Source organism: Benincasa hispida, chromosome 12, assembly GCF_009727055.1.
Source record: "Benincasa hispida cultivar B227 chromosome 12, ASM972705v1, whole genome shotgun sequence".
Taxonomy (NCBI): domain Eukaryota; kingdom Viridiplantae; phylum Streptophyta; class Magnoliopsida; order Cucurbitales; family Cucurbitaceae; genus Benincasa; species Benincasa hispida.
In genome coordinates this window covers 42,244,563-42,258,472 of record NC_052360.1, presented here as the reverse complement: position 1 = coordinate 42,258,472, position 13,910 = coordinate 42,244,563, and the positions used below count along the sequence as shown (strand labels likewise).

The window sequence follows — 13,910 nt, the reverse complement described above, 5'->3', positions numbered from 1 at the left end:
GTTTTCGTTTCGCAAAATATTCAAGTAGATGACCTAAGATGGAGAAGGACGTAATTTATAGGTTGGGCCTTGATGGGCTCAACGCAAATTTTGTGGTGGCAGGCTCAAGGTACTCAAAAAGCCTACCGCCGCGCTCCTCACATTTATGAATTAGTAGAGAAAGACGCCCTTTCATTTGCTAAGTCATCATTTCCTTGGAAGCCTAAACGATGGGACTACTCTTTTTGCAAAAAGAATTCTATCTTCTGTGTTTTTTTCGGATGGGCGCAAGGTTAAAGATTAACGATATGCATCCATTAACAGAAATGCATATTTGCAGAGGACGGGCAACAACGAATGTATCAGTGCAACACAACCCTTAACTCAATGCATTTCTGGAGGATGGGCACACGATATTTGTACTGGCGCAACACTACCTCGACATAGTGCATTTTCGCTAAGGACGGGCGAAAAATACATACGACCGCAACACATCCCTCAGCGCAATGCATTTGGGTAGGATGGACGCAAAATGTATCTTGTCGGCGTAAGATGCACCCATCATCGCAATGCATACCAGATGTATTTTATTATTTATTATTATTATTATCATTATTTTTCCATCAACGCAAGTCGCTAGGACTTTGCGGTATTCATTTTCTTTTAAACAATCATTCACAGAGAATTTAAACAACGCAATTAATGCAGAAAGTAAGGAAGTTGAAATAATCGCACAAAAATTAACGCAACTGAATTAAATGAAGATTAAATTCATAAAGCAATAAAAGCTAGTTTAAGAAAACAATAAATAACGTAATGTATAAAGCAATAAAGGAAAGGAATTAAGAAAGCAATTAAACATCGTCAAGGACAATTTTCTCATGATTACCGCAATTCACACCTCTGCAGGTTGTCAAGCTTGCCTACACAACGTCGTCAAGGACATTGTTCACCTCCTTGCCTCATCCTGCAATGTGTATGGGAAGAGATACAATCTAATTCCTTCGGGAGTCAAACCAGGTATGGGGAATGCATTGCACATTTCTATAAAGCTGGTCAAATGAGTATGCGGGTCTTCTCCTCTCCGAATTGTCCCACATTTTGGATCATTCAAAGCATGACTGGCTTTATCTCAAACCTTACATTCTCCGCAACCGTATGACTTGGAATTCCAGTGCTTAATTTGGTTTTGATGTGTTCCTACACAAAAAATACATCTAATCTCTGGGTCAGCACGAATTCTGGATTGGTTCCAGTACTCATAATCCATCAGCCCATTCTTCGCATTAAACAAACAGTACAAAGAGATATGTCCTACAAAATACCACAAAAGTATTCAACACTAACCGTTACCAATCCTCCACAACGGCATCATTGACAACATAAAATTTAATCTTATGTCACACAACGCATGGATGATTATAACGCAAGTTTATGATCCTCGGCAACGACACCATAAACTTGACGAGCTTAAAATGATGCAATGATTCTAAATAAGCATATGGACAGTGATGAATGATGGACCATACAAGCTCATGCTGCAATAAACTTAATGACTTGAAAGATAGACATGGAATGTGGATGTTGTGTTGTGCTTATTCAGACTTTATGTGATACTACTTCTAGATGTATTCGTTATTAATGGAATGCTTATAGTATGCTATGCGTTGTCACAAGTTTCCTTGCGTTGAAGCCAAGTATAATTCCACCGCATGTTTCTCAGAGTGATCCGAGGTCGAAAACAGGGATTGCTTAGTTAATGCGTTACGTTCGTGATATATGCGACCAGGGGTTTTTCAATTAATAAAATGAGTGTGTGTGTACAAGTATTTAAATTGTGGTAAAGTGAAATATTGCGGTAAAGTAAAGTTGCGATAATAAAATAAAGTGTGATAAAAGTAAACCTAAGCTATTATGATACAAGATATAGGATATTGATACGGTTTTGTTATGCGGTGGCAAGTCTTTATGTATGAAACAGAAACAGAAAGGGTAATTAATATAAACATCGCAATTTCATTAATTGCATTAAAGATATAACTATGGTTCTGCTTTCCCTTGGCGTATACCTCTCGGTGATCGGCCGCATTCCCACATCTCTATAATGAAACAGGGATGAACATAATGAACGCAAGGTTACTTCCATCTCTGGAAGTATTTCTTGCTTTAGTTAACACATTCTTCCAACCTTCTATCGACGGGAGGAATGGCAGCTTCACTTCTGCTCTCATAGGTGAAGATGCTGCCTAGCATGCTTTAGCTAGACATATTTATTTCTTTAGCACAAATTAATTTACTTGTTAGATTCATGCTAATTACCAAGGGATTAAGAAGACATCATGGAGAAAGCGATTCATGGAGGAATGGAAATAGACAGAAGGATGGAGAAGGAAATTATCATGACATTCAATACTAATATTTAGCGTCTGATACATAGTGTGAATGATAGATTAAGAAGATGAGTACAATTGATGATAAAGAGATAGAAACAAATACAAAAGAGTGCCAACGTCTTGACACAGATTTGGATGGTGGATTTTGCTTGTCGGCGGATGGAGTGGATGAAGAGAAGAGCTTCCCTCTCAGGCTTGATCGTCTGGTAGAAGTGACCTTGGTACAGAGCTTCAATGGCGGGGATTGAACGGATTTGCCCTGAGACTCACCTCTCGGCCTTGTCTCTTAAATCTTCCCAGATCTTCTCCGATCAGGCTCTTCAGACCAGTCTCTCTCTCAATATACAAATATCAAAGTATGCCCGTATCAAGTATCTTTTCCAATAAAATTTCAAAGGCTATTTATAGGCTCAACTTTGACTCTCTGCAGTGTGGGCCCCACTTTATTGTTATGGTAATTCTAGAAATGGTGGAATGAATATTCCTTCTGTTATGCAATCAATCCCGTCAGAAATGCACAACGGTCAGCTGTACACATGTCAGGATCCTTCGCAATTTCGTTGCTATTTTGCATCTTTGATCGTTTGCCTGCATGCGGTGTTGTTTTTTATTACCGTATGCGGTTGAGATTGCGTTGATCACTTAGCTCTTGATAGATTGTCTCATGCGCCGTCATTGCGTTGATCGTTTATTCATTTTTGAATGATTGGTGCAATGTGACATAGATGCGTTGTTCTTTTTATCTCGAGCCATGAACGCATGCGTTGACTTGATTTCCTGAAAAACAGACTTGAAATATTCTCTTCTACCATCACAAGGGTGTCAGTGGGTGTATTGACGACTATTTATAATTCTTGCATTTCTTAGATAATTTCTCTACAATTGATGCAACTTTCCTTTCTTTTGGCCGCAATATCTAAATAAAGCAGTATAAATAACTTGTATTTCTACAAGTTATCAGCCATAAACTTGTAATGAAAATTTTATATCCTTAATCATGTGGACAAATATAAATATGAATGAATGAACAAGTCCATGTCCACGGCAACGGCGCTATAAACTTGTTGACTATATTTTGATGAATGTCCTTTATTATGCATGCACTGTGATGATAGATCTTATGCTACAAGCTCATGTTGCCATAAAATTGTAAGGATACGAATGAAATGCTGTCTATCTATTGTGCTGATGGATAAAATAAATGATGCTATATACACTCAAGTGCTTGCGATAAAGACATTTTTATGCGATACTACGTCCAAATATATGAGTTGATAGTGCTATACTCGTAGTATGCGATGAAGTAGTGCGTGTACAAGTTTCCTTGCGCTGAATCCAATATAATACCAATGAAAGTTTCTCAGAATGATCTGAGGTCGAACACAGTGATTGTTTTTGTTAATGCGATATTATGTGATACATGTGACCGATTTTTAACAAATGAATAAAGAATTCGGGTTTGTACAGAAATATAAATTGCGATGAAATAAAATTGCGTTAATAAAGTAAAATCCTAAACTACTATGATACATTATACAAGATACATGATACATGATACTGAGGTCGAGAACTGACTGTGAAGTTGGACAAAGAATCGATGTTTGCGATGGAAAGTCTTATGAATGAAGCAAAAAGAGAAAGAGTAAAGAGTAAGAATATCGCAAGTTTGTTAATCATGTTAAGAACGCAACTAAGGTTCCTCTTTCCCTTGGCTTACACCTCTCGGTGATCGACAGTGTTCCCATATCTCTATGGTGAAACAAGGATGAATGTGATGAATGCAAGGTTGTTTCTATATCTGGAAATACTTCTCGCTTTAGTTAACGCATTCTTCCAACCTTCTCTCGATAGGCGGAATAACATCTTCACTTCTACTCTCACAGGTGAAGATGCCATCGAGCATACTTTAGCTAACTTAATTATCTGCTTAACACAAATTAACTCACTCGCTTAATTCTTGCTATTTACCCAGGGGATTAAGAACACTTCATGGAGAAAATGGATTATGGATGTATGGAAAGAGACAGAGAGATGACAATGGTGACGATCATAACATTTAATTCTAAAATTAAGCGTTTGATACATGTTGTGAATGAGAGATTAAAGAAGATGAATACAGAAAATGAAATAGAGATTAGAAACAAATATGGAAAGAATGTAACCGTCTTGACACAGATCCCGATCGGAGGTTGTGCTTGCCGCCGTGTGGAAGTGGTGGAGAGGAAAGCTTCCCTCTTAGGCTTTCTTTCCTGGTAGAATTGACCTTCGCACAGAGCTTCAGCTATGGGAATTGGAAGGATTCTCTGCTCGGAGACTCACCTCTCGGCCTTGCCTCGTTGTTCTCATGGATTTGCTCTGGACAGTCGCTTCAGACCAGCCTTTCTCCTCGAATCAGTATATGCACGTCTCTATGTATACATGTATATTTTTCAGTGAATTTGAAGAAGCTATTTATAGGTGAGGCTTGGCTCTTTGAATTTATGGCCCCCACTATATAGTTATGTAGTTCCTAAAATGGCAGAATGGAAAATTCCTTCTGTTACGCAATCAACCCGTCGGAAATGCACAACTAAAAGTTGTACACTTGTCAGAATCTTCCGCAAATGCGTTGCTCTGCACATCTTTGATCTATCGTCGCATGTGGTATTGTTTTTGATTACCGCATGCGGTTGAAATTACGTTGATCGCTAAAGCTCTTGATCGATCTTCGCCTACGCCATCAATGCATTGATCATCTCTTCATTCTTGATTGATGGGCGTAATGTGATGTAGATGCATTGTTTATTGTATCTTCGAGCCATGAATGCATGCGGTGACTGATTTCCTGAAAACAGAAACTGAAACATTCTATTCCACCATCGCAATGGTGTTAGCGGGTGTATTTACGAAATTTTATAATTTTTGCATTTGTTAGCCAATTTCTATACTATCAATGCAACTTTTCTTTCTTTTTGTTGCAGTATCTAAATAAAACAGTATAAATAACTTGTATTTCTACAAGTTATCACACCCCCAAATTTTGATATATGCTTGTCCTGAAGCATATCTTCAACTAAGGCAATATTGTTCAATTCTTATCCTAACTTTCCATCGATTGGTTGCTTCGAATGCTCCATCTAGGCAACATTACTTAACAATGCAATTTCCTTCTATCCTTTAATAATTCATAAACATGCTCTACTTTATTCTTTTATATAGCAAATCTCTACTAAAAAATTCCCTTCTTGTTTTGAAAAGAATGTTTACCTCTTCTTACAAAAACATCTAGGTACGACTTTATGCGGTGGTCTAGTTTGCATCATTTATTAGAGACTGTTGATCATGGTTACACTCTTCATTTTGGCTTGTTCCCACGGGTGTCCTGCAAATATCCAACTACGGTTGTTGCCAATTTCAACTTCAACTCTTGATTTTCAGCTAAGATTAACTTTTGCTGGTCAGAGGAGTTGTCTCTTATATTCTTATTTTTTTCTCATTTTTCTCTTTCATATTGCATCGTTCTTGGAAACCCACCTTCGTTTTGGCTCACTCCCACGGGTGTCATGCAAACATTCAACTACAAGGAGGTTCCTTTCATGACTTAACTCTTATCAGATTGGGATTGTTTTTAAATTTCCCTTGCGCTGACATTGGAGTTTATATGAAAATTGGTTTTTTTTTATTTTCTTTTTTTTTAATGGGTGATGAACACATTTTTCTAAGGATAACCGCATCCGCTTGATCGTATCTGCTCAGACCATCCCCACTTCCAAATTTAGAGATACGCAAGGTCCTCATTGCATTGTTTTGGACAAAATAGGCAAACACTTAGTCAAAATTTTCAAAAGAAAGTTTGAGCAGAGTCTTAAAGGATAAAATGTAAAGCAGTGCTATTGCTACGAATTATCTAAGTGTTAGTCAGAAAATACAATGTGTGGGAAATGTTGCTAAGGGTATGCATATTACTCATGATGACAGTGCAATTAATAACACAAAGTATAAGATAAAGAACATCGCAGTAATTGACAAAGGATGATAAATAAGAGGCTAACACATACGGAAAGAATAGTTCCTCAGTTGTATTAAAATTAACCAAGTATACAAAGAATTATAAATATCGCAATACAAAATTTGAGCATGTACAAAGAATCAAGAAATAGCTTCTATACATAAAAATGATTAAATGAATTTAATAATAGAATGACCGCAACAAAATTTTTTTTTGTAGATTTATTAAGAAGGATGTTCAAGAGGCTCAGGAGGAGGATTTTGTTGAGGAATGCGAGGAGCTTCTTCAAAATGCAGATGTTGCTGTCAATGCGGAGGCACCATAGGACCATGTAGATAAGCTGTAAAAAAGTTGAAGTACTCATGGTTGCGCTCTGTCAATTGTCTTTGGTTTAGGTGGATCGTGTAGATATTGCGTTGAATGTTGATCAGCACCTGCCTTGTCATCACAAGACTGCGTTGCAACTTTGCTTGGCTCTCGTATTACTCCGTTATTCGCTGGCAGAAAAATTCTTGTTGATGAGAGAGAAGAGAACGCATATCTGCAAGGTCAGCAGCTAGGGATGCAATGGTGGGCTACGCCTGCGATGTTTCACTATCAACTTTTTGGGGTTGAGCAGAAGTGCCTTCACCCAAATCGTGTGGGTCGTTAACATGTAGCGATGGATGAGAAAAATTCGGTGGAGATGAAGGTGAGGAGGGTGCTACTAGAAATGCATTGGGTGAATCGGGGGCAAGAAGGTGATTAGTAAAATGTTCAGGGAGTGGGGAAAGGGGTTCTGTAGGAGGGCTTGGAGGGCGAATAATCAAAGGTAAGGGCTTCAAGGGTACTTGATCTTACGGTGATGGCTCTTGGACTTTTTCCTTGCCTTTGTCAACCTTGCGCTATTTCTTGGGCTTTGGTTGCTGCAGCGCATTTAAATCGATAATGGGCCTTTTTAGTTGAAGCTCGGGGCAATGAGGGGAATCTTTAAAAAGCATTCTCAAGATCTTGACATTGATGAGACCATGGACTTCCGGCATTGGTTCTTCTTCAATATCCACACCCAATGAGAGGCTTAGCTTGAAACTGCCCAAGGAAAGAAATACTGGCCTCTTACACGCCCCATAAAACCACGAATCTGCTTTGCGATCAGTTAGCCCACATCTATTGGAATGCCGCATGCTATGCAGTATGCGGCCATTACTCTATCCCTCGAAACTGTTTTGTCATGAGATGTCGGGATGAGTCGCCTTTTTTTACCAAATACACCAAAAGCCGTGCTTCCAGAAGTAGTTTATTGGATGCAAGGGTTCTGATGCCTTTCATCGATACCGACCACTGAGTGCCCGGTTGCATTAATATCTTCAACGCATCCTCCATTTGTTCTTCTGTGGGATCATCAATAATTTTGTTACCCGGCGCCTCTGGATGTCCTTCATCTGATATAACTCATTGATGTCCCTTGCACTGAAAGGCATTGTCTCCTCTTTCATGATCACTGCATCTTTGGTGCCATGAAGTCATCCATTGTAGAAAGCTCTCACTACCGTTGGGAGTACGATGGATGGGCACTGGCAGAGTGTTTCCCACCCATGTTCCAACACAACACTTGTAATTAAGTCCAGTAGTTGCGTTGGCGTAGGAAAGAACCCCATTTTCGTCATCATATCGTCATTCTCCTTCTTCTTTATGAGCGTCCTTTGGCCAACGCAGGCTCACTGCTTTCAACTTTTGCTTTGCCTTTCTCTTTTGTCAACGCAAGGTGGGATCTTTATCTTTATCTCCGTTCCCGTTCCTCGTGTTGTTCTTCATTTTCCCACTCCGCAATTTCTTTGCTTTTCTTCTCTCGAATGCGCAGCACATTTGCTTTGCGCCTTTTCTCCTTCTCTTCCTTATTCTTCTTTTCTTCCTCTTCCTCTTTTCTCATTTCTCTTTCAAATTGCTCCGAGGCCAGCAATATGCGCTGTTCTTCCTCGAGCCTTATTCTCTCTTCTTCTGTCGAAATTGCGTTGTTACGACGCACTTCTTCATCGTGTAATTTTCTTCTTAAATTGCCTTCTACGATGATTTGTTGCGCTCGTAACATCTTTTCTTGCTTTTCTTCTTCCTCTCTTCTCCTCCTTTCCTTCTCCTCTACTAGACTCTACAAAATTTTTGGGTCGATTGTTGACCCTTGCGGCATATTCTCTTTACAACGCCGTATAAGAGGGGTGATGTCTGGATCCTCTCCATTGTCAGTTGCAACCATTCTTATTTTCATTGATTCCTCTTCAAGTTGCACTGATTCTCTTTGTTGCGTTGACACCCCCTCATCCACCTTTGCGATGGTTAATTCTCCATTGACCTCTGGGTTTTCAGCTCTCTTTCTCTTTTCTTCCTTCTTCTTCAGGAGCTTCCCTTCTCGTCCGAGTTCCCTCTCCTCACTCGATTTTCTTTCTTTCTTTTCCTTCCTTGGTTGGGCTTCTTCATCTCTTTCTACCCTCTTCTCCTTGTTCTTATTCTTCTTCTTCTCCTCAACCATTTCTGACAGCTTTTTCTCTTCCACTTCCTCCAAAGCAACCCTGATGGGTCCCTCATAGGATTCTATTTGAATAGTTTCCTTAGGATTCAAAATGGCCAGGGCACTTCTCCGCGAAGCTTCTTCCATCTCTTCTTTTGGGGTTAATTAACGACTCCCACTTCAGGTAGCCCTCCCTCCTTCCCCATATTACTCAGAATGCTCTAGAACACTTCTCTGTTGTCTCTTCTCTTCTTTTCTCTTTCAGATTATACTTTTGGGAGTGGGGCACTCTCCGTGCTCTGTCCCTCGCGGATTTGGAGTGGTCTGGCTACTAAAGGCTTTCGTTGAGGTTTTTCGGCGATTTGTGGGATGGGTTTTGGCTGGGCGACGAGGCGGTGGCTTGCTCTGAGGAATGCCACCTCTCTTGCAGTTACATGGGCTAGGGAAGGTGATGAGGGTAAAGAGGATGAATGGAAAGATTGATCGACCATGGTTGTACTAATTGAAAGAGTTAGGAAAGCTCTTAGGGTTTAGGAGGAAAGTTTGAAGGTCTGGGTATGCAAAGGATTGGCTAGGGTTTTCGTTTCGCAAAATATTCAAGTAGATGACCTAAGATGGAAAAGGACGTAATTTATAGGTTGGGCCTTGATGGGCTCAATGCAAATTTTGTAGTGGCAAGCTTCAAGGTACTCAAAAAGCTTACCACCGCGCTCCTCACATTTATGAATTAGCAGAGAAGGACGCCCTTTCATCTTCTAAGTCATCATTTCCTTGGAAGCCTAAACGATGGGACTACTCTTTTTGCAAAAAGAATTTTATCTTATGTGTTTTATTCGGATGGGCGCAAGGTTAAAGATTAACGATATGCATCCATTAACGTAAATGCATATTTGCAGAGGATGGGCAACAACGCATGTATCAGTGCAACACACCCCTTAACTCAATGCATTTCTGGAGGATGGGCATACGGTATTTCTACTGGCTCAACACTACCTCGACATAGTGTGTTTTCACTAAGGACGGGCGAAAAATACATACGAGCGCAACACACCCCTCAACGCAATGCATTTGGGTAGGATGGACGCAAAGTGTATCTTGTCGGTGCAAGATGCACCCATCATCGCAATGCATATCAGATGTATTTTATTATGTATTATTATTATTATTTTCCATCAACGCAAGTCGCTAGGACTTTGCGGTATTCATTTTCTTTTAAACAATCATTCACAGAGAATTTAAAATAACGCAATTAATGCAGAAAGGAAGGAAATTGAAATAATCGCACGAAAATTAACGCAATTAAATTAAATGAAGAGTAAATTCATAAAGCAATAAAAGCTAGTTTAAGAAAAAAATAAACAACGTAATGCATAAAGCAATAAAGGAAAGCAATTAAGAAAGCAATTAAACATAGATTTTAGTGATTTGGATTGAAAGACAATTTTCTCATGATTACCGCAATCCACACCTCTGCAGGCGGTCAAGCTTGCCTGCACAATGTCGTCAAGGACATTGTTTACCTCCCTGCCTCATCCTACAGTGTGTATGGGAAGAGACACAATCTAATTCCTTCGGGAGTCACACCAGGTATGGGGAATGCGTTGCACATTTCTACAAAGCTGTTCAAATGAGCATGCGGGTCTTCTCCTCTCTAAATTGTCCCACATTTTGGATCATTCGAAGCATGACCGGCCTTATCTCAAACCATGCATTCTCCACAACCGTATGTCTTGAAATTTCGGTGTTTAATTTGGTTCTGATGTGTTCCTGTGCGAAAAATACACCTGATCTCTAGGTCAGCTTCGAATTCTAAATCGGTTCCAGTACTCATAAACCGTCAGCCTGTTCTTTGCGTTAATTAGACAGTACAAAGAGATCTGTCCTACAAAATACACCAAAAGTATTCAACACTAACCGTTACCAATCCCCAGCAATGGCGCAATAAACTTGTAACAAAATTTTTATATCCTTAAGCATGTGGACAAATATAAATATGAATGAATGAACAAGTCCATGTCCCCGACAACGATGGCATAAACTTGTTGACTATATTTTGATGAATGTCCTTTATTATGCATGCACTGTGATGATAGATCTTATGCTACAAGCTCATGTTGCCATAAACTTGTAAGGATACGAATGAAATGTTTTCTATCTATTGTGCTGATGGATGAAATGAATGATGCTATTTATACTCAAGTGCTTACGATAAAGACATTTTTATGCGATACTAGTCTAAATATATACATTGATAGTGCTATGCTCGTAGAATGCGATGAAGTAATGCGTGTCACAAGTTTCCTTGCGCTGAAACCAAGTATAATTCCAACGCAAGATTCTCAGAATGATCCCAGGTCGAACACAGGGATTGTTTTCATCAATGCGATACTTATGTGATACATGCGACTAATTTTTAACAAATGAATAAAGAATTCGGGTTTGTACAGAAATATAAATTGTGATGAAATAAAATTGCGTTAATAAAGTAAAATCCTAAACTACTATGATACATGATACAAGATACATTATACATGATACTGAGGTCGAGAACTGACTGTGAAGTTGGACAAAGAATCGATGTTTGTGATGGAAAGTCTTATGAATGAAGCAAAAAGAGAAAGAGTAAAGAGTAAGAACATAGCAAGTTTGTTAATCATGTTAAGAACGCAACTAAGGTTCCACTTTCCCTTGGCTTACACCTCTCGGTGATCGACCGCGGTCCCATATCTCTATGGTGAAACAGAGATGAATGTGATGAACACAAGGCTGTTTCCATCTCTAGAAACACTTCTCGCTTTAGTTAACGCATTCTTCCAACCTTCTTTCGATAGACGGAATAACATCTTCACTTCTGCTCTCATAGGTGAAGATGCCATCGAGCATGCTTTAGCTAAACTTAATTATCTGCTTAACACAAATTAACTCACTTGCTTAATTCTTGTTATTTACCCAGGGGATTAAGAACATTTCATGGAGAAAATGGATTTTGGATGTATGGAAAGAGACAGAGAGATGACAATGGTGACAATCATAATATTTAATTCTAAAATTAAGTGTTTGATACATGGTGTGAATGAGAGATTAAAAAAGATGAATACAGAAGATGAAATAGAGATTAGAAATGAATATGGAAAGAGTGTCAACGTCTTGACACAAATCCCGATCGGAGATGTGTTTGCCGGCGTGTGGAAGTGGTGGAGAGGAAAGCTTCCCTCTCAGGCTTTCTTGCTCGGTAGAATTGACCTTCGCACAGAGCTTCAGCTACGGGAATTGGAAGTATTCTCTGCTCGGAGACTCACCTCTCGGCCTTGCCTAATTGTTCTCCCAGATTTGCTCTGGATAGTCACTTTAGACCAGCCTCTCTCCCCAAATCAGTATATGCACGTCTCTATGTATACATGTATATTTTTCAGTGAATTTGAAGAAGATATTTATAGGTGAGGCTTGGTTCTTTGAATTTGTGGCCCTCACTATATAGTTATGGTAGTTCCTAAAATGGGAGAAGGGAAAATTCCTTCTGTTGCGCAATCAACCCGTCAGAAATGCACAACTGAAAGCTGTACACTTGTCAGAATCTTCCGCAAATGCGTTGCTCTGCACATCTTCAATCTATCGCCGCATGCAGTGTTGTTTTTTATTACCGCATGAGGGTGAAATTGCATTGATCGCTAAAGCTCTTGATTGATTGTTGGTTGTGCCGTCATTGCGTTGATCATCTTTTCATTCTTGATTGATGGGCGCAATGCGACGTAGATACGTTGTTTATTTTATCTTCGAGCCATGAATGCATGCGGTGACTGATTTCCTGCAAATCAGAAATTGAAACATTCTATTCTACCATCGCAATGGTGTTAGTGGGTGTATTTACGAAATTTTATAATTTTCGCATTTCTTAGCCAATTTCTATACTATCGACGCAGTTTTCTTTCTTTTTGCCACAATATCTTAATAAAACAGTATAAATAACTTGTATTTCTACAAGTTATCAGATATTGACGAATCGCTCAGCGACGCTTGGGTGAGGTTTAAGAGGCTGGTAAGAGATTGCCCACATAATGGCTTACCAGACTGCTTAGAGATGAAGATTTTTTATCATGGATTAAACCCTGCTTCGTAGACCATTGCCAATGCGGCAAGAGCTGAAGGTGTGCTGGATAAAACTTATGATGAGGCCAAGAATATCCTTGGTCGCATTTCTAAAAACCATGAAGACTGGAGAGAAAGCGATCAGAGACTGAGAATCAAGGACAATGATGCGAATAATGGGGCCATCGCATCCTTTCAGAGTCGAATGACTGCGATGATGAACATGATACAGGGAATTGCAATTAATAGCCCAGCAACGCATAGTGGGCAAGTGAACGCAATCAACTAGATGACCGCAAGTTGTGCTACTTGCGGTGAACGACATCAAATGGAGGAATGCCCACGAAACCTACAGCCAATCTATTTTGTGAAGAATAATCCGTTTTCTAACACGTACAACCCTGGGTGGAGAAACCATGCCAACTTCGCGTGGAAAAATCTACAGCAAAATTTTCAATCAGTGGCACGAAAAGAAAGGCCACCCGGATTTTTCCCCCAAACTAATGGTTAACCGAATAATCAAGCCAGCAGTTCGCAGGCATCACAATCTTCCACTTTGGAAAGTTTGTTGAAGCAATACATTGAAAAGAACGAAACTGTGCTTCAAAACCAAGCGACGTCTATCCGCAACCTGGAAATTCGGATAGGCCAGATTACGGGCGAACTCAAGAACAAACCGCAAGGGGCCCCGCGAGTTCAACAGAACTCCCACGCAACCCAAGGTTATAGGTAAAGAGCAATGTCAAGTTATGACGTTGCAAAACGGAAAGACTATGGCAGGGGAGAAGAAGAAGCCTAGCCGGAATGCTCCAATTGCACTGGAACCAGAGATTGCATTGATTTGAGAAGAAACAGAAGAAAAAGATACGATGGAACTAGAGATTGCATCCACCTCGGAGCTAAAAGAACAGGGGACTGTAAGAATACAGCTGCCACCATTCCCACAGAGACTCAAAAGGAAGAAAAATGATGAGGTATAGTA

General features: G+C 39.7%; 1 protein-coding gene across 1 annotated transcript; it reads right to left on the bottom strand.

Moving 5' to 3' along the window:
- Positions 1-8,485: 8,485 nt before the first annotated feature.
- LOC120067507 (protein PXR1-like) lies at positions 8,486-8,989 on the bottom strand. Its single transcript, XM_039019057.1, has one exon. It carries the CDS (start codon positions 8,987-8,989, stop codon positions 8,486-8,488), a length of 504 nt encoding a protein of 167 aa, XP_038874985.1.
- Between the last annotated feature and the right edge of the window lie 4,921 nt (positions 8,990-13,910).